This window comes from Oenanthe melanoleuca, chromosome 17 (genome assembly GCF_029582105.1).
Source record: "Oenanthe melanoleuca isolate GR-GAL-2019-014 chromosome 17, OMel1.0, whole genome shotgun sequence".
Classification (NCBI taxonomy): domain Eukaryota; kingdom Metazoa; phylum Chordata; class Aves; order Passeriformes; family Muscicapidae; genus Oenanthe; species Oenanthe melanoleuca.
In genome coordinates this window covers 2,605,770-2,629,268 of record NC_079350.1, presented here as the reverse complement: position 1 = coordinate 2,629,268, position 23,499 = coordinate 2,605,770, and the positions used below count along the sequence as shown (strand labels likewise).

The window sequence follows — 23,499 nt, the reverse complement described above, 5'->3', positions numbered from 1 at the left end:
AGTGAAATTGGATATTGGAAGATGAAAGGAGCAATGGGGGAAAACTATGAATTCTATAAGAATTAAAAATTAAGAGGGAGGGTTGTACATTAGAGGGGAATTCAGGTGTCAGGTGTTTGGGCAGTCTGTGCCTCTCAAGTACCTCAGCCCATGGGGAAAGAGAGAGGGAAAAGGGCCCGGGAGACTGGGATAAAAAGGAGGCTGTGGCCTCCAAAAATCTGAGAGATCCCAGGGGAATGCCCCATGGCCTCTCCCTTTACTCGAATAAAGCAAAGAGGGCTCCTCTGTCCCGTTTTTGGACATAAACCTCAGGTGTCTGTGGATTAATTCTCCTGACACTGGGAATGAGCCCAGCAGCCCCAGGACATGGATTTCCCTTCCCTCGCTCCCCTGCCCCACCGACCACACTGGCACAAGGTGGAGCCGGGGTTTGTCCCTACAGGAAAGGCAGAATTCACGGCTGGACTCAATCCGGGGCTGTCTCACCTCTCCGTGTGCACCGGGCTGCTTTCCTTGCTGGGAGCTGCTGGGGCTGCCCATAAATCCGCCCTCAGCAGCAACTGTGTCACAGATGTCCCAGGACATGAATTTTTTCTCCGGTTTTAGTGCTGATGTAAAGCTAAATTATGGTGGTTGTCAGCATCAGCAAACCCAGCATCCCCATCCCGCCCGTAAAGCACAGCAGCAGCCTGGGGCTGGGGATGGAGGAGGGCGGGGGCAGCTCCTGTTTTCTGGGAATTGTGGGTTTTGGGGAGCTGGGGCTGGTGATTTTGGCACGGTCAAGGCCACCAGCTGATGGCAGGAGGGGCAGTGCAGGTTCTTCCATCCCTCCTCCTCTGGGATGGGGCTGCTCACCCGGAGCCCGCTCAGCAGAGGAAGGTGAAGGTGCGTGCTGTGAGAGCTCCAGGTGGCTCTTTCATCTCTAAAATGCTGTTTATTGTATCCAAACGATGCAGCAATCCATGGGTGGTGGGTGACAAAAGCCCAGCCCACAGCCTGCCAGCCTCAGGGTTTATCTGAAGCTAACTCTGGTTCTGGTTCCAATGCATTATTTACTTTTCATTGCAGAGCATCTTAAAACGTGACAACCACTCAACACCTTTACTATTACCCATAGCCTGTCAGAACTACTAATTACCATATTCACGTTACTATTTTCCAATCACAAAAAGTTAGTGTGGTGCAGTTTAAACTAAAAGTTGTTTTTCAGTTTTGTCGCAGTAGAAAATTTTGAAATCTTTCTTCTTGCAACATTGGTGGGGTTTTTTGCCTGTGAAAATCTTTCTGCTTGGTAAAAACATATTTTGTTTCAGGTGGATTTATCCTTTGCTCAGAGCCATAAAAACCCCTTCCAACTCATATACTAACATATCTTTGGCTTTCTTAGTTATTCAGTAAGATTGGCTCAGCAATTCTTATCTTCTATATCAAAACTTGCTATCATTTCTATTTCTTCTTCAGATTCTGCATTCAAAGACCTTTCTGTTATACACACATATCTGTGAGACCTTCCTGTCAAATCCTTATCTTTTCCAGCAGTGTTTTGGCTCAATGCAGCCTGGCAGTGCCCAGGTTTGCCAGGGGCACCTTGGCAAGCACCAGAATTTGGCACCTGGGTGGGCACAGAGCGGTGGCTCCTCCCAGGACACGCTGGCACCGACTCGGGAGGAGCAGGAAAGTTTCACACCTTTGCAAAAAGCCCTCAAGAAGGAAAGGAGAGGCAGCAGCTGTGATGGAGATGGATGAAAGGGCGGCTGCCTCCCCCGAGCGTCGCAGGCACAGACTCGAGAGGAATGTGAAGTGCTGCTCGCCGCAGATCGCCACGCTGCCGCTGAATTATTAATGAGCAGGAACGATTTCATATTTAATCTAAAGACTATTAATTACACTGCAGAAGAGCAACACGCCATCCTGAGAGCCCCTCTCGCCCAGTGAATAATTTAGTGGTGCCCCGTATTTAACTCAATGTCAGGGTGGGTGGGGAGACCCCTCCTCACCAGGGGTGGCCCAAGGGGGGTGTTGGTGGCCCTCCCCAAGCTGTGAGCCCCCAGCCCGGACACAGAGCGATTTTTTGGGGTCCCTTGGGCTGGGGGCACTGCTGTCCCTCTGTCCCAGCCTCTCTGGGAGCCCAGCAGCAGCCCCAGCTGTGGGAACACTGAAGACAGATGTTTATTTGTCCGGGATTATTTGCTGATCACTGCTGCAGTGATCCAAGATGATCATTAAAAAGTGAAATGGGCTGTTTAATAACGATGCTGGGAGCACGCAGTGTGCCTCACATTAGCAGGGTGTTTAAGCATGAGCCCAATTAAGTCCCTCACATCCCCACAGAATTACCCCAGTTGTGCAAACCATTAGGCAAACTCCAGGCTCCTCGTACTCACAGGCAATCCTGGAGCCTGGCACCCTGCTAGAGACCCATTTCTGTCCTGAAGCTAAATTAAAATCCTATTGTGCCAGCGCTGCTAATATTTCCTGCTCTTGTTTCCAACAATTAAATTGTGACATTCTGCCAAAACATACAAGGAAAGGAGAAAATGCTCTCGATCAGCTGGAAAGAGAAGGAATTTCCTCCCAGCTGCCTCCTGCCACGGTGACATCGCAGGTTAAGCAGCTCCTGATGGATGAGGGAGTGGCTGCTGGAGGTGGGGATTCATCGTTCTCTGTGGGAAGAGGGACTTTGGGATTTCAGATAGGAAGTTGGAAGGTTTTTCTTCTGAGTTCAGGGGAGGAATTTGGTGACTTCATCCATGCAGTGGCAAAAAGGAGAAGGCTGATGTGCTGGGTTTGTGTGATGGGGGTTTGGGGTTGGAGGAGATGGAGCAGCTTTGGTGGCACCTGGGGCCAGCTGGGGTCACCCCACCCCAGTTGCTGCTGAGGAAGAACTTGAGGGACAATTCCCAGCCCTGCTGTGTCCCCAGCACCACCAGTGGCCTGACCCTGCCCCCCTTCTCACACAGGCACTGCACAACCCTTAAATATCCTCCTGAATTCTAATCCTCTTTTTGCCCTTGATCTGCTCCCCCCAGCGCTGGTTCCCTGCCCCAGAGGGACCCCACAGCACCCTCAGAGCCTCCCCTGCTTGGGGTGGGCAGGAAAGGGCTGCTGGGGACCCTGCAGTGGGACAAGGAGGGACTGGCACCTGCAGAGCTGTGTGAGATAAAGTGAACTGATAGAGGATAAAGAGGAGGAGAGAGGAAAAAAAAAAAAAAAAAAAAAAAGCTGTTTAAGAAAGAAATGACTGTTTGGTCATGGCTTACGAGTTGATACTTAGAAATTCCATGAATTTTAAAATAAAGACATCGTGAGATTTGAACTTTCTTTTGAATACTCACAAACTGCAGTGCCTAATACCTTCCCTGGCCATTAAGGAGCTGTGCTGGGAAGCAGAGGGAGCTAAGTACTACACTGATAGAGCTGTTAAACACCGTAATGGAATTGTGTTTGGAGAGGCTGCAAAGCCAGGTACAGAGCCCATACATAAACAAGGCCATTACCAGCCCGGGTAAGTGGTGATAGAATTTCATGAATATCCCCACAAAAAGCTTTGTATATTTATAACAACCTGCAGAGTCGTTTTGAACACAGTCAGGGGCCTTTCAGAGTGACTCTGGAGTGAAATTGTACAATAGATCTGTGTCCCTGAGCGGGGATTGTGGCTCCAGGCACAGGTGGGTGGGCAGAGGGATCCCTGACCCTGACCAGGCACCCTCCTGGCTGCTGTGGGTCCTGAAGCAGGGCTGGCAATTTGGTGGTTACTGCCCACAAAATCCTCCAGTTTCCAGCTTAAAACATCCTTTTCAGAAAGGTTTTTAAGACGATTTTCTGTTTGCAGGGCAAGGGAAGAACAAGGGCGCTGCTTCCCAGCTGGGATGGGAAAGGAAGCAGGAGGAGTGGCTGCTCCTCTGCTGGCAGACTGGAGAAGTCACCAGAGGGCCAGAGACAGAAGTTTCCATATCTCAGGAAAAGGAGAAATAAATCTGGGAGCCATCAGACCCAAAAGGTCAGGATGGGGCTCTGCAAGAGCTGCACACAGAAGACTCAGAGCTCAGTGGGGCACAGCTGGGACCCCAAACTGGGGCTGTGGGGCACAGACTGGTCCTGCTGCTCCCCAGGGCTGCTTTGCTGATGATCCCACAGCAATCCCACAGCAATCCCACACCAATCCCACAGCAATCCCACAGCAATCCCACAGCAGCCCTGGGCCAGCCTGTCCAACACAAGCAGAACACGTGCATGCTGCCAGAACCCCAGAACCTCTCCAAAAAACTCACCCTCTCCACCTCTGCAGCTGGACAACAGCAAAGCAAACTCCTGAGTGTGCTTATCACTTTAATTTAAATAAATAAGTGCTTTAAACTCAGGAAAAACTTTGCTCTGCAACTCTTGCAAAACCTGAACCCAAGTGATAGGCACAGCTCGGGCACGAGCCGTAATAAAATGCTAATTGCAATTCATAAATGACTTGGGGATGCCTGGGAATGTTGAACTCCTGGATGAAGTGTAGCCTTCAATTTATCCTGTGCAGGCTGCCGACAGTGCTGCCAGCCTCCTTCTTGTCCCCCTGTGTTGTTTTGTCATCTCTGCACTATCACCAATTCATCACAAAGGCAACGGGACTCGCCGATGTCCACCCACCCGGTGACTTTGTCTGCGCTACTCTATGACTTCTAAATTAAATTGTCAAAACACATTACTGAGAAAAATATCCTGAAGGGGAAGTTCTTCACCCTTTTCTCCCGGCTGAAGAGAGAATGGGTTTGATTTGGGGGAAACATGTCTGCTTCATTATCCCTCCCGTTATCATATTTCTTCCCTCGGCAGCAGCAGGAAAAGAGTCGATGCTCAAGTCCTGGGTGACATGATGGAGCATCCCACAGGAGTTGTCTCGATAAATTCTGAGATTGCCCAGGAAAAGCTGTGGGGGGTGTGTAATTTTCACTCTCTTTTATTCCTCCCACTCTCAGACAATTTAAAAGAGATTATGGGGTTTGCTGGTGTGGATTCCCCCGAGCTGGATGTTCCCACTCTGCCAGCCCTGGTTGGTTTGGAATCAGCTCCTTGGAGTCTTTGCAAGAGAAGAAATGAGCCCAGGGATGGGGCTGGGGAGGGCACAGGGCTCCCACACCTCTGCTCCTTGAATCACAGAGTGGGTTGGGTAGGGAGGGACCCAAAAACTCATCCCCTCCCAGCCCTGCCTTGGGCAGGGACACCTCCCACTGCCCCAGGGCGCTCCAAACCCCGTCCAACCTGGCCTGGGACAATTCCAGGGATTGGACAGCCTGTGCCAGGGCCTCCCCACCCTCACAGAGGAGGATTCCTTCCTCAAACTCCATCCAGCCCTGCTCTCTGTCAGTCTGAAGCCATTCCCCCTTGTCCTGGCACTCCACCCCTGTGAAAAGTCTATTTTGTGTTCCTTGTCTGCTCCCTGTATTTTGTTTCCTGCATGAATCTACACTAATACTGAGCTGCTCTCCCCCTATTTCCCTGCACTACAGGGGGTGTTTGGGTGTTGTGGGCTCTGTCCCCTCTCCCCTGGCTCTGCTGTCCCCCCAAAACTGGAGCAGACCCCAGTCCCAGGCTGGGTAACAGGGAAGGATCCTGCTGGATGCAACCAGGGGAAATCATTGCCCTGGGGATGTGAAACAAGAAAGAGCTGCAGATCCCCTGTTCTCATTCCCACGTTGGTCTCTGGGCATAATGGATCAGCCATAAAAATCAAGTAACACATTGTGCACTCATTCTTTTGGCTTTGGACAATATCAGCCTAATAGACACATATTGTTTATTTATTCTTCTGTAGAGCTAGGCAAGGAGGCAGTGCCCAGTGCTTAGATGGGGTATTTTTAAATGCTCCCATTCCCTGGGCCCTTATGATGTATTAGCCATCAGTAGTCAAATTGCCTCGTATTTGCAATTTTATGGGTTCATTTTATCAAGCACACAGGAGCTGCATTCAGAGCACGGAAATAAAGTATTCCACTTTTGTTAGGCAAGCGCTGCTTCAATGCAAGAGAGGCCAGAAAGCAGAAATCTCTTTTTATTTCCCTGCCTCTGCTCCAGATTCATCTGCAGATATTGCTTCTCCTTTGCAGCAGCCACTGCTGAGAGCCCCTTTATGGCTGTGGGAGGTCCTGTGCACACCGAGAGCTCCACACCACTGGATTTATCCTGCTGGGAGAGCATTCCCAAATTTCAAACAACCCCCAGCAAAGCCTTGTCCTGGTTGTCCCCAACTCCAGTGGCACCTTGCTGAGCCAGTCCCAGACTTCAGTCCCTCCGTGGAGCAGCAAAAAGCTGCAGGGAGCAAAATCATCAGGGATCAGCAGGAAATAGAAATTTCAGAGTGGATTTGGTGACCAGCATGTGTCAGGCAGATCGTGCTCAGCCCATCCCAAGGACTTGGGGTGACCCCACTGCCACCCTGGGGACCTGCCCTGTCCCCTCCTGCCAGCCCAGGAGCTCCAGGGCTGCGTTTTTGGCAGGGAAACCCCCGTGGTTATTCCCAAAGGGAGCTGCTGGAGGAGCAGAGTGTGCAGAGCAGGAATTTGCTCCCTCTCGTGGGCTCCGGGGCTGGAGGCACAGCAGAAAGGGATGGGATTGGGAAATGGGATGGGAATGTCCTGGTGGAGCTCTGGGAGCTCCTGGCCCAGCACAGCCCTGGCTCGGGGCTGCATCCACAGCATTTGGCAGCCCCAAATTAACTCTGCTTTTTATGGGGTGGAGTTCTGGCTCTGCAAAGCTCTCAGCTCCTCCTCACACAACATTTTATTGCCTTTATTGTCTCTGGGCCTGATTCCATCAGGATTTATTTCTGCTTCAGCTGCTGTTTAAGCAACTCCACACCCCGTGTGCAGCACAGGCACTGCAGGGCTCGCTCTCAGGGATGAATATAGCACAGATTCCTCTTCTTGTCACAGCAAGAACAGCTCCATCTCACAAATCAATAAAACCCCAGCAGCTGCAGTGCCCTTTTTCCATTTCAAGGTGTATTTAACACTAAAAACCCCACAGGAGTCAGGCTGAAGAGTGGGAAAACCAGCCACAGCATGTGTGGTGTGCAGAGAGAGCACTTTCAGAGCATTTTCAGAGCACTTTGAGAGCACTTTCAGAGCACTTTCAGAGCACTTTCAGCCTTTTCCAGCGGGTTCTGCCGGGATTTTTGCTGTTGCTGGGCACAGACAGATTCTGGTGCTCCCTGTGGTTGCTTTGCAGAATTCCCTGTTCAGCACAGCTGGGACAGATGTGCTTTGGGGTCCCAAAATGCCTCCGCCAGAAACCCACACTCTCCACCTGTGCACTGGAAAGCAGGAGAGCCACTTTTGGAGCGAATTTATGGCTTTTAATTGAAATATATATGGACTTTAAACTCGTGAAAACTTTGCTCTGCAGCGCTTGCTAAACACAAGCCCAAGGGGGAGGAGCAGGAGCCGTAGGAAGTAACAGGGTTTGAATAACACAGCGAAAGTTTTAATATAAAATACAAAAAGGAATCGCTCCCGCTGGCCGGGAATTGACGGGAGCGGCCCGCGGGCCCCCTCTAACGGCGCCAGGGGGAACTCCCGCTGTCCCCGGCCGCTCCATCCTGCCCCGCTCGGGACAGCAGCGCCGCCCCGGTGTCCCCGGTGCCTCTCGGTGTCCCCGAGTGTCCGCGACCCCTCAGCCCTGCCCGGGCCGCCACAGCCACCTCCGAGCCCCGCGGGACGAAACTACAACTCCCGGCATGCACCGCGCAGCGCCGCAGTCCCAGCGCGCACCGGGGCGGGCGGCGAGACCGCAATCCCACAATGCATCGGGGCAACGCCTTGTTAACTGCGGCGCGGAGGAGCCGTTGATAAACGGCCTTAAACGTCATGAAACGTCATTGTGTCATTAATCGTTCATTGAGGGTTTATTAAAGATTTATTAAAGATTGAAAACCTCAACTCCCCGCCCAGGGGCGTGAAGGGGGAGGGAATTTCTACGCCTTCACTTCCGGAGGAGCTCGAGCGGTAGAACTACATTTCCCACCATGCCTCGGCGGGGCGCAGCATTTCCGTTTCCGGCCGCGGCGGGAGCGCCGCCGTGTCCCCGGAGGGCCGGCGGGGCGCGGGCGGTGCCAGCGGCGGTGGCAGCGGGCAGGGCCGGGCCGGGCACAGGCAGAGCCGCGCTCCCCGCGCCGCCCGGGCCGCGCCGCCGCTCCCCGGGCCGGGCCGGGCCGGGCCGGGCCGGGCGGGGTCACCTTCATGGGCGGGCGGCAGCTGCGCGGGGCCTGCTGAGGCGGCGGAGGCGGAGCGGCGGGAGCGGGAGCGATGTTCGTGCAGGAGGAGAAGATCTTTGCGGGCAAGGTGCTGAGGCTCCATGTGTGCACCATGGAGGGCGCCGAGTGGCTGGAGGAGGTGCCCGAGGACACCACGGTGGAGAAGCTCAAGGAGCGGTGCCTGAAGCACGTAAGGAGCGGGGAGCGCCCAAAACTGAGGCTGGAAATGAGCAGGGACCGAGGGAACGGCTGGAGTTACCAGTCCGGGGGAAAGGAAAACTGATTTTTCCAACGCCCTGTAAATGGCTTTAAAAACAAGGGGAAAAAATCGGGTGAACAGGTGGCTGTGTGTCCTGGTTTGCTGTGCCTGCTTTCCCCCCTCCGAATGGCCCTAAGGAAATAAAAGCCCCTTTTGGAGAGGTTTGTGTGTTGGAAAAGGAGGATTCGGGCAGAATCGCTTGGTGCTGTTTGGTCCCAGAGCTTGGCGTGTGTTTTGTAGCAGTGTCAGAGATCCCCAGCTCCTGCCCGTGCTGGGTGTGAGCTGGATTCCAGCCTGGCTCGTTTCTGTGTCTGAGCAAAGCAGGAAGGTGAGAACTGAGGAGGAGAAATTACCTGTTTTGTTAAAATCTTAGTGCAGCCTCACCCTGTGCTGGCACTGGAGCAGCTGAGGTGGTTTCTGGGGGAGATCCAAGCTTTTCTAACACTCTCCCTGTGCTTTAAACAGAAAGATCTTGCTGGAGGTGCCAGAGGGTCACTCACTTGTCCCTGTGTGGCTCTGTGGTGTGGCAGAGGCAGAGCTGGTGCTCTCAGAGCCCCTGGGCTGAGTTGGAAGCTCAGGCAGAGCCAGGTGTTGCTGTCCTGATTGACAAGAGCAGTGTGTGACATGGTGACCCATGGCCAGCAGCCTGGCCTGGCAGCTGCACCCCTGACCACAATTCACTAAATCACTTTTCATATGGGGACATTTGCCTTTAAAGTCTTGCAAAGAGTTTCTTTGTAACATAAAACCTGTGCAACAGAAGTTCTCTGTAATTTGTAATCATTTACCTCCCGTTTGATTAAAGGTTTTATTTCCTGGGTGAAATAAAAGTGCCCAGGAACCCTTCCAGTACCTGAAGGGACTGGCAGGAAACAGATAAAGAGAGATGGAGTTTTACAGGACAAGGGTGAATGGCTTCACACTGACAGAGAGCAGGTGTAGAGACAATTTGATAACTCAGGGTGATATTTGATTTCAATCTCTGGTGCTTTGTGCAAAAATCCATCCTGGAGTGGATTTCCATGACCATAATGGATAATAAATAGTTTTATGGAGGGGGAAAGTAGACCTGGAAAAATCATGGCTCCTGCTCACAGACTGAATCTTGAGAACACCTTGAGATAATTTCTGCAGCCACCTCTTCCAAGAGACTGATGGTTATGTTCCTGAATGGCTCTGAAATAATTCTTTCAGGAAGCAGAGGGAGATGTCTGTAGCAGGTTGTAGCTGGAGAAGTGACCACTTTTCCCTCCATAACTTTCAGATGCTGGCTGATCTCTGAAGTGCCACTCTTGATGTCTTGATTTTCCCCAAATCTGATGTTTTAGGGTCTTTTGTTAGGCAAAGAAATCAACCTCTCCCACTGGTTTTTCCCCTTACCTATAACATTTGTTTAAACAGATGGTTTAAGCCACACAAGTTTAATAATAGGGAGTGTCAGGGCTATTTTCAAATGTCTCTGTTATTAAATGCAAACAAACAAACAAAAAAAAGATTTTGTATTTTAAAACAGTCAAAGCCTTGTGGTTTACCAGGATTCCAAGCTTTGCAAGAGGTGTTTGGCATCACCAGGGCTTAGGATTTCAGCAGTTGCTTGGGCACCTGTGACAAATGTTTGTCCCCTGCCAGGCAGAGCAGCCTGCTGGGAACTCCAGAATTAAAAAGAAAAGGTGAGAATCAGTAAAGACACTGCTGGTCAGGTGGTTTTGGTATTTCCAGGGCATTTAAAATGTGAAGATAAGCCAAGTGTTTCACTCAGCAGCCTCTTTGGTGTCTGTAGTGCCCATGTCTGCCCTCTTATTCTCTGCAGTTGTTATTCAAGTGGTTGGAAGAATAGAAAATAATAATTTAATATTTTTTTCCCTTAAACTTCTACCTAATTAGTTTCATGATTTTTACTGCCCACATTTTTTATGTGATTATCCTCTGTGGCTGTCTGTGCACCCCAAGACAGCTCCCAGCTGCCCTTCCCAGCTTCTCTTACCCTCAGGATGTGTAGCAGGAATATTCTGAGCCAGTTTGCAGAGATGTTGCTCTGATGTACCCAGGCATTTTGGGCACCTTATCAGATCCATTACAGGAGGTGCTCCCAGCTGTTAATGTGTTCCTTGGCCTTGGTTCAGCACTTCAGGAGCTGCAGGATCCCTGAGAAGCTCCTGTGGGACAAAGCAGGGCTCAGAAATTCTCACCTCAATCTCAGTGAAGCATCAGAACCAAGCCCAGGCTCAGGTGAGGGGCTGGAAACAAGAGAGTTTTGTTTGGAGAAGCAGGAGAGAGCTGAGCTTCCCATCAGCTGCAGGAAAGGTGATGATGGATTCAAAAGGCTGGTGTTGAACAGCACTAAATGCTCCACCAAAATCAGGGATTTCAGTGGGATTTCTGGGAATGCCTCTGTTGCACAAAAGGTGAACACTCTCTTCTGCAGGCAGGGTAGAAACATTTAGAAGTGTCCTTAAAAGCTGTGTGCTGTGAGCAGAGCAGGCAAGGTCAGTATGAAGTGTCCTGTTTTGTGATGAGAACAGCAGCAACAATTTCAGGTTGTTATTTCTAATTTTGCCTTTCTGGAATTGCAAGCACTTTGCTTTCTTTTTTGCACTCAAACAAATTGGAAGGCTCTAGATGCACTGATGGAAAAATCTCTCACTGTGCATCTGGAGCCACTCTGGTGTGAGGAGGAGGCAGCTCAAGGCCTGTGTGAGCACTCTTTTTAAGGATTTGAACTGATTTCCTGGTGAATTAATTGACATGCAATTTAGAATTGCAATAAGGGAATAAGCACAAAAAAAAAAAAATCCATTGTATTCTGATTATTTATGGTTGGGAGGAAGAGCTGTGAATGGAACTTTAGTTAGGGCTGAACAGGGTAGGGCTCCAGCAGCCAAATCTCATTATTTCAGCTTGAAACAAGGTGCAGAAACTGCCCAGTTTAAGGTCAGATAAACCAAAATTACTGCTGGCAGTGCCTTGTTTACTGAGTGTAAATACTAATTATGAGGTGAGGCAGGGAGTCTGTCCTGTTTGGACACTCCAAATGAGAACATGCAGCATTCCAGCCTTCCCTCCTGTAAAACACTGCTGCTCTTGGTAGATTTGCATTTTTATTTTGTGAAACCAATTTCTGAGGGACCTCAGTGATCAGAATTAACATAGTAGTGAGTCCTGGAGCATCCTTGCTTTGCTCCAATTCTCCAGTGCTTCCAGAATTTAGTGTGAGAGAGATGTCCTGAGAAAGCACAAATCCACTCACAAATCAAACCTCATTTTCTTTAATAAAATGCTTTTATGTGCACTGACCTCTGGCTTAAGCTCTTGAGAAGCCAGGAAATGATGCACAGTTGGTGTTTGGAGAACCCTGAGTGCCAAGTGCCTCACGAGGAGCCTCATTTCTCTATTTATTGTCTCCTGCAGTGTCTTCCTGGGAGCTTGGAGGATCCCAAAACTGTGACACATCATAAGCTGATCCATGCTACTTCTGAGAAGGTGCTGACAGACACAAAAACAGTGTTGGAGGAGAATATTCAGGACAGAGGTGAGATTGTCTGGGTTTGAATCCTGTCAGTCTGCAAGGAGCAGCTCGGCTTTATCTGGCAAGCAAACATTTTTAAGAATTTCTCTCTGCTTTGACATAGGGAGCTAATTACATGGAACAAACACAAAATTAATCCCCAGGAACAGCTGAATTTGAGGGGTATCTTGCAGGAGCTGCTCCCCCAGACTCTCTAACCTGAGCAGTTCCTTCTCTCACAGATGTGTTGCTGCTGGTCAAGAAGCGTGCGCCGGCGCTGCTGCCCAAGATGGCAGATGTGGTTGCAGAGGAGAAGGTGAGTCTGAAACTTTGCATTAATTGCTTTACTGATGGTATGTGGAAGGGTGAGGTACTCTCCTTGGAGAGGGAGATGCTGCCAGTTAAATTCTGCAGGAATTGCTTCCTGTCTCTTCCAAACTGATTTTGCATTTTCAGCTTTCATTCTGAGAACATTTGCCTTAAAATAAAACACACAGATACACTCTGTGGAAATGTTGTAGATTTGATCTTTGCACAAATGTCTAATAACTAAAATACAGTTCAGCAAATGCCTCAGTCTGTTTGAAAACCCAAAGAAATATGTTGGTTTGCTGTCAGGTTGTCTTTTGCCTTCAGCTCTGTGTGGCTTGTCACCCTCTAACCAGCGTACAGAGCTGGAATGTTGCCCCTCACTGTTGTGTTTTGTTTTATTGGAGTTGTTCCTGAGGGTCAGGATGGAACATAAACTCAGAGGCCTCCAAGTTCTCTGGGATACATCACTGAGATACATTTATGCTGGAATGTTTGGGTGTAAGGACTGAAAGTGGGGCAGCCCACCAGGCCCAGCTGAGCTCTGTCATTGCAGGATGACCCTACAGACAGAGCTCGGTGTCTTGGGGAGGAATATGAGACTCTCTGTGCTGTGCTGTGCTCTCTGTTCTGTGGCTGATGAGTTGTGAAAGCTGCTCCTGTTGCTTTCCCTGCAGAGGAAGCAGGAGCAGAAAGCTCCTGACAAGGATGCCATCCTCAAAGCCACTGCCAACCTGCCCGCCCGCAGCGTGGACCGCACCGTGAGCCACCACAGCATGAGGGACGTGAGTGCTGCCTCTGTCTGACTCCCAGTCACACATCCAGACAGCCTGCCTTATAGTTATGGGTTAATTGGGTTTTATACAGTACTCTTTTCTCTATAAGGGAAATTCAGATCTCTGTAATATGTTAAATATTATGGTATTTAGTGATAATAAAATACCGTCCTAAATTGGGATTTAAAATGTTTTGTTTGTGCTTGGAAAAAGCCTCAGAGCATATTCAAGATCTGGCAAATGTAAAGTTATGGGGTTTTATTTCTTCAGTTTTAAGTAATTCAGGGCTTTCCTGTGGTTTATTTCCTTTTCTTGACCACTGCCCATGGGGTGTGGTAGAAATAAAAAGACGTCTCTGCCCAGCAGCTTTTGCTTCCATGTAACACTTCACAGGAAGGTCCCAGGCCTCCTGAGAGACTAAACAATGAAAATAAAGCCCTAATAAAGCAACTTTGTGACCAGAGGGCCAGGCTGCTGCTGTGATACTAGCAATAGATACATTAAGATTCATTGATGGATGGTAACTTCCTGTCTAAATGCTTTGACAGTTTCCTTTCTTGCAGTTCCAGACAGAGCTCCGGAAGATCTTAGTGTCTCTCATAGAAGTTGCACAGAAATTGCTAGCACTGAACCCTGATGCAGTTGAACTATTTAAGAAGGCAAATGGTATGAACTTATCTTTAGAATTGCAAGTTCAATCCTGGGAATTTGTTTTTGGAGCACAGGAATGGGCTCAGAGGGAAGTTCAGACACTGATGTGGCAGCAAAGTTGCTGAAAACTTTGTGGCAAAAAAAGTGGATAAAAGTAATGGATATAAAAGAACCCTTTGGGATGAGTGAGAAGTTCTGTTTAAAAATTATTAGGGATAGTAAAGAGTAGTTGAAAGTTCACAAGGATGTAGTAAAATGAGGAGAAATGGTGGCTGTTGATCAGGTTGGTGGGAAATGCTCATCCTTGAGATCTGCTGCAGCCAGATCCAACCTAATTTCTAGAGAAATGCTTAATAGATCCTCAGTGAGTCCCATATATTTAACTGTGTGGAAATTCTGTGGTCATGTGAGAGTTAGTGGCCTTTTGTTTGAGATCTTGAACACATCTGGACAAAGTCTTTGTCCTGGAAGAATCAATGTGAGCCAGAGCGAGCTGAGTGCAGCAAATTACATGATGAGGTGGCAAACTGGGGGCAGAAACAAAAGAAGGGATGGGAGAGAGAATGGGGGTTGAAGTTAACACATGCCATTGCATTGACAGAGGGGTTTATGTGAGCCTGGGGTGGATGTGAGCTGTGCTTTGTTTGTGTGTGTGCAGCCATGCTGGATGAGGATGAGGAGGACAGGGTGGACGAGATCGCGCTGCGCCAGCTCACCGAGATGGGCTTCCCAGAGAGCAGAGCTGTCAAAGCCCTCAGGCTGAACCAGTGAGTTCCAGCACCTGCCCCCACTAGTGCTTGTGCTCTGACACACATCTGCATCTCTTTTGTCTCTTTATGTGGGTCACCTCAGTCCAGGGTGGAGGAAGTGTTAACTCCAAGAAGTGCTGCCTCAGGCACAGTGCAGGTGGCACAGGGCAGGGGCATCAGGGCTGCCAGGCTGGCACTGTTCCCAAGTATCCATATCACATTTTCTTCACCTTTCAGAGTTAGATTTTACAGAGGAAAAAGCAAACTAAGCCCATCCACACTGGCCTTTCAGCTGTGCTGATCTTTTAAAAATTCCAAGAATATTGTGAAGTCCAGAGAGCAACTGCAGTAAAGTAGGAGTTATGTAGTTTTTCTCATGCCCCAAGGGCAGCCAGCTGTACTACCTCACTCTTCACAGGGGTTTGTTAGGCCTTTCTTGAAACATTTTTGTGCCAGAGTCCACAACATATTCTAGTCACACTTTTCCAGTACCTCAAGAAGACTTTCTCCCCTGCTGTCCTGCAGCTTTATGTTGTAACAGCAAAGCCAAATAGGCAAAGGCTTTCCCTTCCATGAATATGCAATAATTCCTGTGTGAAATGGAATTACACATTCCTTGCACTATTGTTATCTTTGCTTTTTCCTTTCTACTTGTTGGAAGAGTGTTGGGAGCTCTGAGGATCCCTTACACTGCACAGCCAGTGATGCTGTCCCACCATGCTGTTGTACTCCCTCTCCCTGAGGAGCAGAGCTGTTGGCACCTGAGATGTGGCTCCAGTGCAGATTTAGAACATGCCTTGTTGGCAGTTCTGTCCACAGTTGCAACCAGCCATGAGGCAGGTGCTGCAGAGGGTGAGGTGACTCCAGAAATGCTGTTCAAAATCTGGGTTACAGGTCCAAGCTGGACTTAGAGCCTCTCTTTTCCCAGATTCAGAGACAATTGTGGTTGCCCAAAGAACTGAGATTTGCTCCAAAATATTTATGAGTTTTCAGGTAGTCATTGAGCTGCAGGAATAAATGAGTGCAGGTGCAGAGCTGCTCTCACTGTACCGTTCCCATCTCTTCCAGCATGTCAGTGACCCAGGCCATGGAGTGGTTGATAGAACATGCTGATGACCCTGCTGTGGATGCTCCTCTGCCAGGTCAGGCTCCTGCAGAAGCCCCAGCTGAAGGTGCTGCCTCCTGTGCTGAGGCAGCTGCAGCTCCCAGCTCGGAGGAGGGCGGGGAGGAGGCCAAGGATGAGCTGACGGAAATCTTCAAGAAGATCCGGAGGAAAAGAGAGTTTCGTCCAGACCCACGGGTGGGTGAGGCTGGGGGTGGCAGGGGTTCCATGGGCACCAGGAAATCCAAATAAGTGTTCATTTACATGGAATGGGACCTCTGGGGGATGGGTGTTGTGCTGGCTCAGCAGTATTTCAGTGGAGGGGCTTGGGGAGTGTTTAAATTCAGGGATTTTACCTCAGGAATGTGTTACTGTCTGGGACAGCAGGATCTACATGGAAGGAACTGTTGCTTCTGCACCTCAAAACTCTGAGGGGACTGAAGGGAGCTCCAGAGCCCTGGCATTGCAGCTTGGGAAGGAAGGTGGCAGGACAGGAGTAGATCCTTTGGCTCTAGAGCAGGCTGGATGGGGCTCTGAAATCCCTGGACTAGTGCAAAGTGTCCCTGCTCCTGGCAGGGAGTTGGAACTGCATGATCTCTAAGGTCCCTTCCAATACAAGCCATTCCATGATTCTGTGGAAAGGACAGAAGAACATTATTGTTTTAGGGAGCAAGGAGAAGTACCACTGGCAGACTGGAGTCCTGCAGCAAGGACAGAAGCTGCCCTTTTTTCAGAGCCCAGCCTTGCCTGCACTGGGAATGTGCTGTTCTCCCACTGGGGACACACCAGGAGGGGCTCTGTGACATCTGGCACCTTGGCTTTACAGCTGGCTGTCCTGAGATTTGGGTTAAGAGCTGCAAATGCATTTGGTGCCAATTTCTAACCAGTGAAACATTGTGATACCATTATCTGGGTGTGTTTGAATACATCACACTCACCAGCAGTGTAATAAATCTGGGAAGTAGAACCACAATGCACATCAAGGCTGATCTGTCAGTGAGATGTGAACAGGAGCTTTGTGACAGGAGTTCCAAAATGAGTTTTTTTCCCTCATTTTCCTTCTCTTTTCTACCCCAGGTACACTTGTTCTTTGCCTTGCATTCAGCTTCCAGTGTTGAGAGTAGGAACTACCTCCTAAGATTTTTTTTCTTCTTCCATAATAAAGACACATTTGATACAGAATATTTGAAAACTTTGCTAATAAAATTACTGAGTGCTCTGCATATGGAAATTATGGGGGAGTTTTACTTCACATAAATCTGCACACTGAAGGTGAAGGGATATGATTGCTCTCATTTCTGTTGCAAATGTCACATTAATTAAGCTGTGGGACTCTGCTCTAGGCTGTCATTGCCCTGATGGAGATGGGGTTTGATGAAAAGGAAGTGGTGGATGCACTCAGAGTGAACAACAACCAGCAAAATGCAGCTGTGAGTACAACAAAGTCCTTGGGTCTCTGTCCCACTGATGCTTCTCATCCTTGAGCTGGGTCATGTTTGGATCTGTCAGAAAGTCAACTCCTACTGAAGATTCAGGATTCTGTGCCTCCTAGAAATTGGATGCACAGCTGGAATGACTGCAAAGGGTTTGGGCTCCTCAGAGGAGCTTGGGGTGTGTGAGGCTGAGGCTGGGTTTTCAAAAAAGCTTCTGAGAAACTCCCTCAGCACAGACTGCAGAAGAGATTGTGCAGTCATGAGAAAGGAGAAGGTATTCCCAAGAATAACTGGTTTAGGACAGGAATAAATGATCCAGGATAGATTCAAGGCATGTAGTGTATAAATTACCATTTGGCAGCAATGGAATCAGAAAACAAGATTTTTTTCCAAGATTGATTAGTCCCCTGCTATATATTAAGGAAAATTTTGTGGACACAGCTGACAGCCAGGGAATCCTCTCTTCAATATCCAGTGCTGGCTACTGCTGGAGAGAGGATGTTGGGTTGGATGGTACAAATGAATGTGTGAAAAGAAATGTACAGCTCAGGCTTTAACTGGGAGAGGGGAAAGTATTTTTAAAATGCCACATTAGCAAAACTTTTGAGTAGAGACACTTTGGTTCTAATGAAATCTGATGTGCCTGCTGATCTCTTTCAGTGTGAGTGGCTGCTGGGAGACAGAAAACCTTCTCCAGAGGACTTAGATAAGGGCATTGACACCAACAGCCCTCTCTTCCAAGCCATCTTAGAAAACCCAGTGGTACAATTAGGGCTCACCAACCCTAAAACTCTACTAGGTAAGTCCTGTGTGGGTTCCTGCTGGATTTGCCAGGAAATCAAAGCAGAGCTGATGATGACAGCCCCCTGTGGGGGATAGGGGCAGCTCTGGAGCCTTTTCCTGCTGTTTGTTTGCTTCATCCTGCAGCTCAGCTGAGCCCAGAGCAGGCCTTGAAATGATTTTAATTCCCCAGGATTCCACTTGGTGAACTCAGAAGTTGAATAGCTGCTGGCTGCAATGCTTTTGTGGATTTAGGGGACCTTTTGTGTGCTCCCTTTGGCCACGAGGAGAAAAGACCAGGAATGTCTGTCTAGAACTCTGATTATTTCACAGAAAAAACAAAGCTGTGTCCTGCTGTGCAGCTCCCTGTGTGTGAGACCTGCTCACTGAGACAGAAGGGAACTTGTGGAAAAGTATCCAAACAAGAAGGCTTTGCCTATCAAAATGGAGATAAAATGGGAAAACACCCTTCCCTTTGCTTGGGTTTGAGCTCTGTGGTAAAGTCTGTGTGCTCAGGGTCAGAAAAGCTGTGGGCACAGTGTGTGCCCAGCTGAGGAGCCTGACAGAGCCTCAAATCCCTGAGGAATTGCTCTTTTTGACAACACACAACAATGGCTGGCCCTGTCATGCAGATATAAAAAGTTTTGCATTTAATCTTTGGCTTCAAAACTTATTTGAAGCAATGCTTTTAAATAAAGGCTGTGTGCACAAGCTCATTCAAGAGAGCCTTTAAAAATACTGCTTTAAATGTAATTAGGAGAGTTTGCAAGCCTTTAAATAATTCAAGAGCAGAACCTTCCCACTCTTGATTTCTGAACAAATGGTCTCTTCATTTCCAACAGGGGTTCCACACTGCAGCTCAGAATATAAATAGAAAATGAAATGCCATTATAGGAGCTTGTGGAGCTTGGATGAGCATCAGAGAAAATATTCCTAATGATACATCTGCAAATTGCTTATGTCACAGGTTTTAATAATGAGGGTTTGCATTTAATGAATTCCTTACAGAATATTGATAAATCTTTAGTTTTGAGCTTTTAGTTTTGAGCCTGTGTAAAAGAAAATAGTTCAAGTGCTGAAAGGGGAGATCTGGGTTTTATTTTGGGCTTTCCTGGAGGCAAGTTGCATGACCTTGAGCAAGGTATTAATGAGGAGCCTTTCAGAGGTGCTGGGCACTTCCAGCTCCCACTAATGGCACTTGAGCTTTGTGCACTGGCACTCCTGGGAAAATTAACCCTGACCTTGGGCCAGGCTGTTACAACACTGACATTTTGGTGACTCTGCAGCTGCTTTTTTTGTCCCATTCTGTGATGACTGGCTCCAAATGTCCAGGAGCCCAGCTCAGTGCCTGTCAAAGGGTTTAAATCAGAGCCTGGCCCATTCCTCTGCCAGATTTGCAGTGGCTGTCTGGTTCCTTCAGCATGAGTAGAAGAGTCAAAACTAGAAGCAGTAAAAGAAAACAACAAAAAGGCAAACAAACAGCAAAGCTTATTGTAAAGACAGAATATTAATTGAATATTTGCCCCACTCTTCCCTGTTCAGAAACTGAGGTAATTTTTCTGCACACCCAACCTTTCCCCTTCTGCCTCCCTGACATCCCTGACTCCAGACACCAGGAAGGAGGAACAAGATGCTGCTTCCCTGGTGGCTTTGGGAGCCTCTATTAAAATATAAAATGCTGAAATTTGGAGGATTATGGGGCTATACTTGTGCTGGCTCTGTGCAGCCTTTGGCACATCTGCTGCTGCTTCTGCTGGCAGAAAGGACAGCACAGGGAGCAGGCAAGGGGTGACTGTGCTTTCCATGAGCTGTCTTGGTTAAGTACCAGGGAGGAAAAGGATATTGGTGCAAGAAATCCAGGCTGGGATGTGGAAAAGGCTTTGATCAGAGGAGTGGAGCTGCAGGGGGGTGTTCAGGAAGGGATAAATTTCATGGCATGATCCTGGAGGCCAAGCCTGGACATTTGTTAAGGCTTTACCTTTTCAACCTCATGTCCTTGAGGTTTTGTGGGCTGGCCTGTAATCCAGGCTGAGTATTTAATCACTGTCTGCAGTGCATTTAGTGCTGAGAAAGGAGGAAAGCACAAAGCCTGTAACAACATCTGAGCCTGTGGACCCTTGGGAATGCACAACCATTTCTGAGCTGTGTTTCTCCCTGAAACCTCCCAAACATTGGAGAACTAACTGTTGCCATCCCTGTGTCTTGGCAGCCTTTGAGGACATGCTTGAAAACCCCTTGAACAGCACTCAGTGGATGAACGATCCCGAGACGGGGCCGGTGATGTTACAGATCTCCCGAATCTTCCAGACACTGAATCGCACGTAGAGGGAACTGCCAGGGCACTGTGCCACCTCCCCCTGGGCCTCACTCCCCTCCTGCACCAGGGGAAGGTGCCTGGATGGTTGGGAAGGGGTGGATGGAAGGGAGGGAGGGAGGGAAAGGGGGAGATCCTGGCTGGAGGGGTCTCTCACAGCAGAGCTTTCGTAGTTACAGCCAACAGGAGTGAGTTGCCTTGTGGATTTAGTGTTAGTGGAAGAGGTTTGAGGATTTGTTGATGTTTTCAGGTATTAGGTTTAAAATAAAGTATATCTATTAAAAAAAAAAAATAGGAAAAAGGTTTTGTGAAAACATTTAAGAATCTGATTGTTGGCAAGAAATATTGCTCGTTCAAAAGGCCTGTGACAGTTTTCTGGCCAGTGTTGCTAGGATCTGGCTAGTGTTTACAAAAGGTCACTGACCACTAGCATAGGATATTAATCATCTCCATACAGTATTAATTTATGGCTCTTATCAAATTGCAAAACTGCTTTTTTAAAAAAAAAAATAAAATTGATTCTTAAGAAATGTTTTTTAAAAAAGCCCAAATCTTGGGTGAGCAAGCACATTTCTATCCAAGCTTGTTTATCTGGCATTCTAATTTAAGCAGAATCATTCAGAGATGGAATTCTAATAAATAGCATTACTTTTTCCTATTTATTTGCTGCATTAGTGTTGTTGCAGTCCCACTGGGGTTGTATTTGAAGGAGGTTCTTTGTCAGGTACCATCAAGGTACAGGATCTCTCTCACCACAGAATTCACCAGTCAAGACTTGGATTGATTCCCAAGTGGCTGCAATTCCTAAGCTCACACTCTACCATATCCCATTGCAAGGAAGGATATGTTCACACAGTGTTTTTTCTTCCCATTTTTATGTGCACAGTTTTGGCAAGGGGCTTGTGGGAGTTTTATTCTGTTTACAAAAAAAAAAAAAAAAAGCAGCTGACTTGCATGGGGGGGTTGCTGGTGTTCTGTAAAGTAACAGAACCACACAGGTTTTTATCTTGTTTAAGGTATTTAAAGCACGTTTGAAATTGATATCTTTGAGTTAGAAGTGGGTTTTCTTTAGACTTATTTTTACCATGATCATACCAAGAATGTCAGCCTGGGTCTTTCCTATTTTGCCAGAAGACTGACTTGAGATTTCAGAGAGGAATTCTGAGCTATTAAGAACAGAACTCACTGTGAATATCCAGCTGGTGTTTATGCCTGGGCTCTGCAGGTGTTACTTTTTTAGCAGCCTGCTAAAAAAGGGGGGTTATTTTCAACTTAGTGAGACATGACTGACATCTGTCACCATCCCTGCCATGCCTTCACAGCCCTGCAGGAAAGGCAGAAGAGGCAAATCTTGCAGAGAAACCAGGAGGAGACCCTGTCCTTAATCAGCACAAAGGTGTCCTGTCCAACAGGGAGATCCTGAGCACTCTGCAAGAGGTGTGGGAGGGATTTCTGTGCACTTGGAGATTTTTAAAAAAAAAATGCAGCAAGATGCAACCTGAAACCCTCCAACAAGTTTTGGCCTGAACTTGGCATCTGCTCTGTGCTGTTATGCAGCTGAGGCACTGAAGTTGCCAATTTCTCATAATTAATATGAAGGGTGGAGAAATCAAAACAGCCTGAGATTTTATCTTGTCTTACTATCCCAGGATTTTTTTTTAATTTTGTAATTTCATATTAAGCTTTACAGTTGATGACTGCTGAAATATTTACTTCTACATTTAGAAATTCCAAGCTTTATAGAGATGCTTCTTCTGTTCAAATTGGACAGTAAAACCATTTTTGTGGGCTCTTGCTAAGAATAGACTGACAACATAAAATTATAACCCTGTCCTGTAACTGAAGCCAGGAGCCTGATCCTGCACCCCAGTGAGCTACTCATGAGTAGCTGTGACTGAATATTGTGGTCTTATGAAAAGTTTTGATTATTTAATCCAATTTTTTTTTTTGCTTACTCCTGGAGCTTTATGCCTGTAATAATACCAGAAGACTCTTTTACTTGAAAAGAGAAATGTCCTTCTCTACAGTCAGGATTCTGGTTAATATTCCTTTTAATGAGTGTTTTTAGAGAACAAGGTTGGGGAAAACTACCCTGTAGTTTTGTGGGAGGTTTTTTGGCTTCTGAGTGAATAAGGAGAGGTTCAGACTTAGCAAACAGATCCTTTGGTGCAGTTGTGGCCCTTGAAGAATGTAAAGGCTTGGGAAATGTTGGGTTTGATTTCAGGGGTCCATGGTTGGAGTGTGGAGCTCAGAGGGATAAAAGTGCTCAGGGCTGCCTCCCTTGGAATGCCAGCACCCCTCAGAGCCACTGAACTGGTAAAAATGTGGGGAAAAGCATCAGTAAAACCAATTATCCTTGTGTGAGAGAAGGGGAGAGTGCCCAGGTTCAGCAGCAGCAGCTGGGGACTGTAGGGATAAAGGAATTCTGCATTTTAGGATGCTGGGAGGTTTGAGAAGATGTGGTTATTTCTGAATTTTGTTATTCTGGAGCTGAGGTGTTGTTTGGGATGGCTTTAACAGAGCCCTGCTTAGCTTGTGAGAACTGAAGTTTGCAGTGGCCAAAGGCTGAAGGAGACCAGAATTTAGGAGGTGTGGTGTTTGCAGCAAGGCACAGGAGTTGATTTAAACCAGCAAAAACTCCTCTGAGGAACTGGAATTGATGAAGACATCAGTGGTGCTGGGCTGTGAATTACAGGGGCTGTGTGCCATCACCCCAGGGGTGGGATTGCTGCTTCATCCCAGAAAATGCAGAGGGGAGTTGAGTCCCCTGTGCTTGAAAAGGCACAGATTGGCCCAGTTTTTATAAAACCTGCAAAAACTGAGATGTCACCACTCTGGAGCCAGAACTTGCAGCCATGGGGCACAAGGAATGTGTGTGGCTTTGCCTGGGGAGGAGCTGTCCTGTCCTGGGTGCAGGACATCCCTGCAAAACAGATTTTTGTTAAATAAACCCAGCAGGTTTTGTGAGGAAGAGCTGCTCCCAGCAGAGAGGAGTTACAGGCTCAGGTCCTGGGCTTGCACCTGGGGTGTTCAAGTTCAAACCAGCACAGACATGTCAGAGTTAATTTTCTCTTAACATGGTCAGGGGAGTATTTGGAAGCCTGTAAGGTGGAACAGGGAGGAGATGGGGTGGTAGGTGACTAATAGTGGGATTTTTACACTTCCTGCTCTTTGCCCCATTGGTTGCCAGACAATCTTGTACCTTTTGATGTTGCAGGCCTCTTGCAAGTAGCCAGCTATTTATTTAAATATATTTAACTTATAACTGTGTCATCAAAACACTGATATTTTTAATGGCAATGTCCTATGTGGAAGTTTGTTCTCAGGGCAGTATTTATACTCTCTTTTTAGGGGGGTGCATTTAAAGGGATGTATTTGGAAA

The 23,499-nt window shown here is 47.9% G+C and overlaps 1 protein-coding gene across 2 annotated transcripts; it reads left to right on the top strand.

Moving 5' to 3' along the window:
* The first annotated feature begins 8,070 nt into the window (after positions 1–8,070).
* UBAC1 (UBA domain containing 1) lies at positions 8,071–22,444 on the top strand. Of its 2 annotated transcripts, none has more exons than XM_056504927.1 (10): positions 8,071–8,429; positions 11,907–12,027; positions 12,246–12,319; positions 12,990–13,097; positions 13,652–13,754; positions 14,398–14,506; positions 15,557–15,788; positions 16,934–17,020; positions 17,684–17,822; positions 20,013–22,444. In XM_056504927.1, exons 1-10 carry the CDS (start codon positions 8,292–8,294, stop codon positions 20,126–20,128), a joined length of 1,227 nt encoding a protein of 408 aa, XP_056360902.1. In that variant the 5' UTR covers positions 8,071–8,291; the 3' UTR covers positions 20,129–22,444. The 2 variants fall into 2 exon arrangements, with proteins under 2 accessions (XP_056360902.1, XP_056360901.1); XM_056504926.1 differs by having other exon boundaries at positions 13,637–13,754.
* Positions 22,445–23,499: the final 1,055 nt, after the last annotated feature.

Excerpts from the sequence above, each read along its gene's own strand:
- UBAC1 (XM_056504926.1), top strand. The coding sequence starts at position 8,292 with ATGTTCGTGCAGGAGGAGAAGATCTTTGCGGGCAAGGTGCTGAGGCTC. Across the intron at positions 13,755-14,397 it reads ACTATTTAAGAAGGCAAATG|CCATGCTGGATGAGGATGAG; the intron begins GTATGAACTTAT and ends GTGTGTGTGCAG. Across the intron at positions 17,823-20,012 it reads CAACCCTAAAACTCTACTAG|CCTTTGAGGACATGCTTGAA; the intron begins GTAAGTCCTGTG and ends GTGTCTTGGCAG.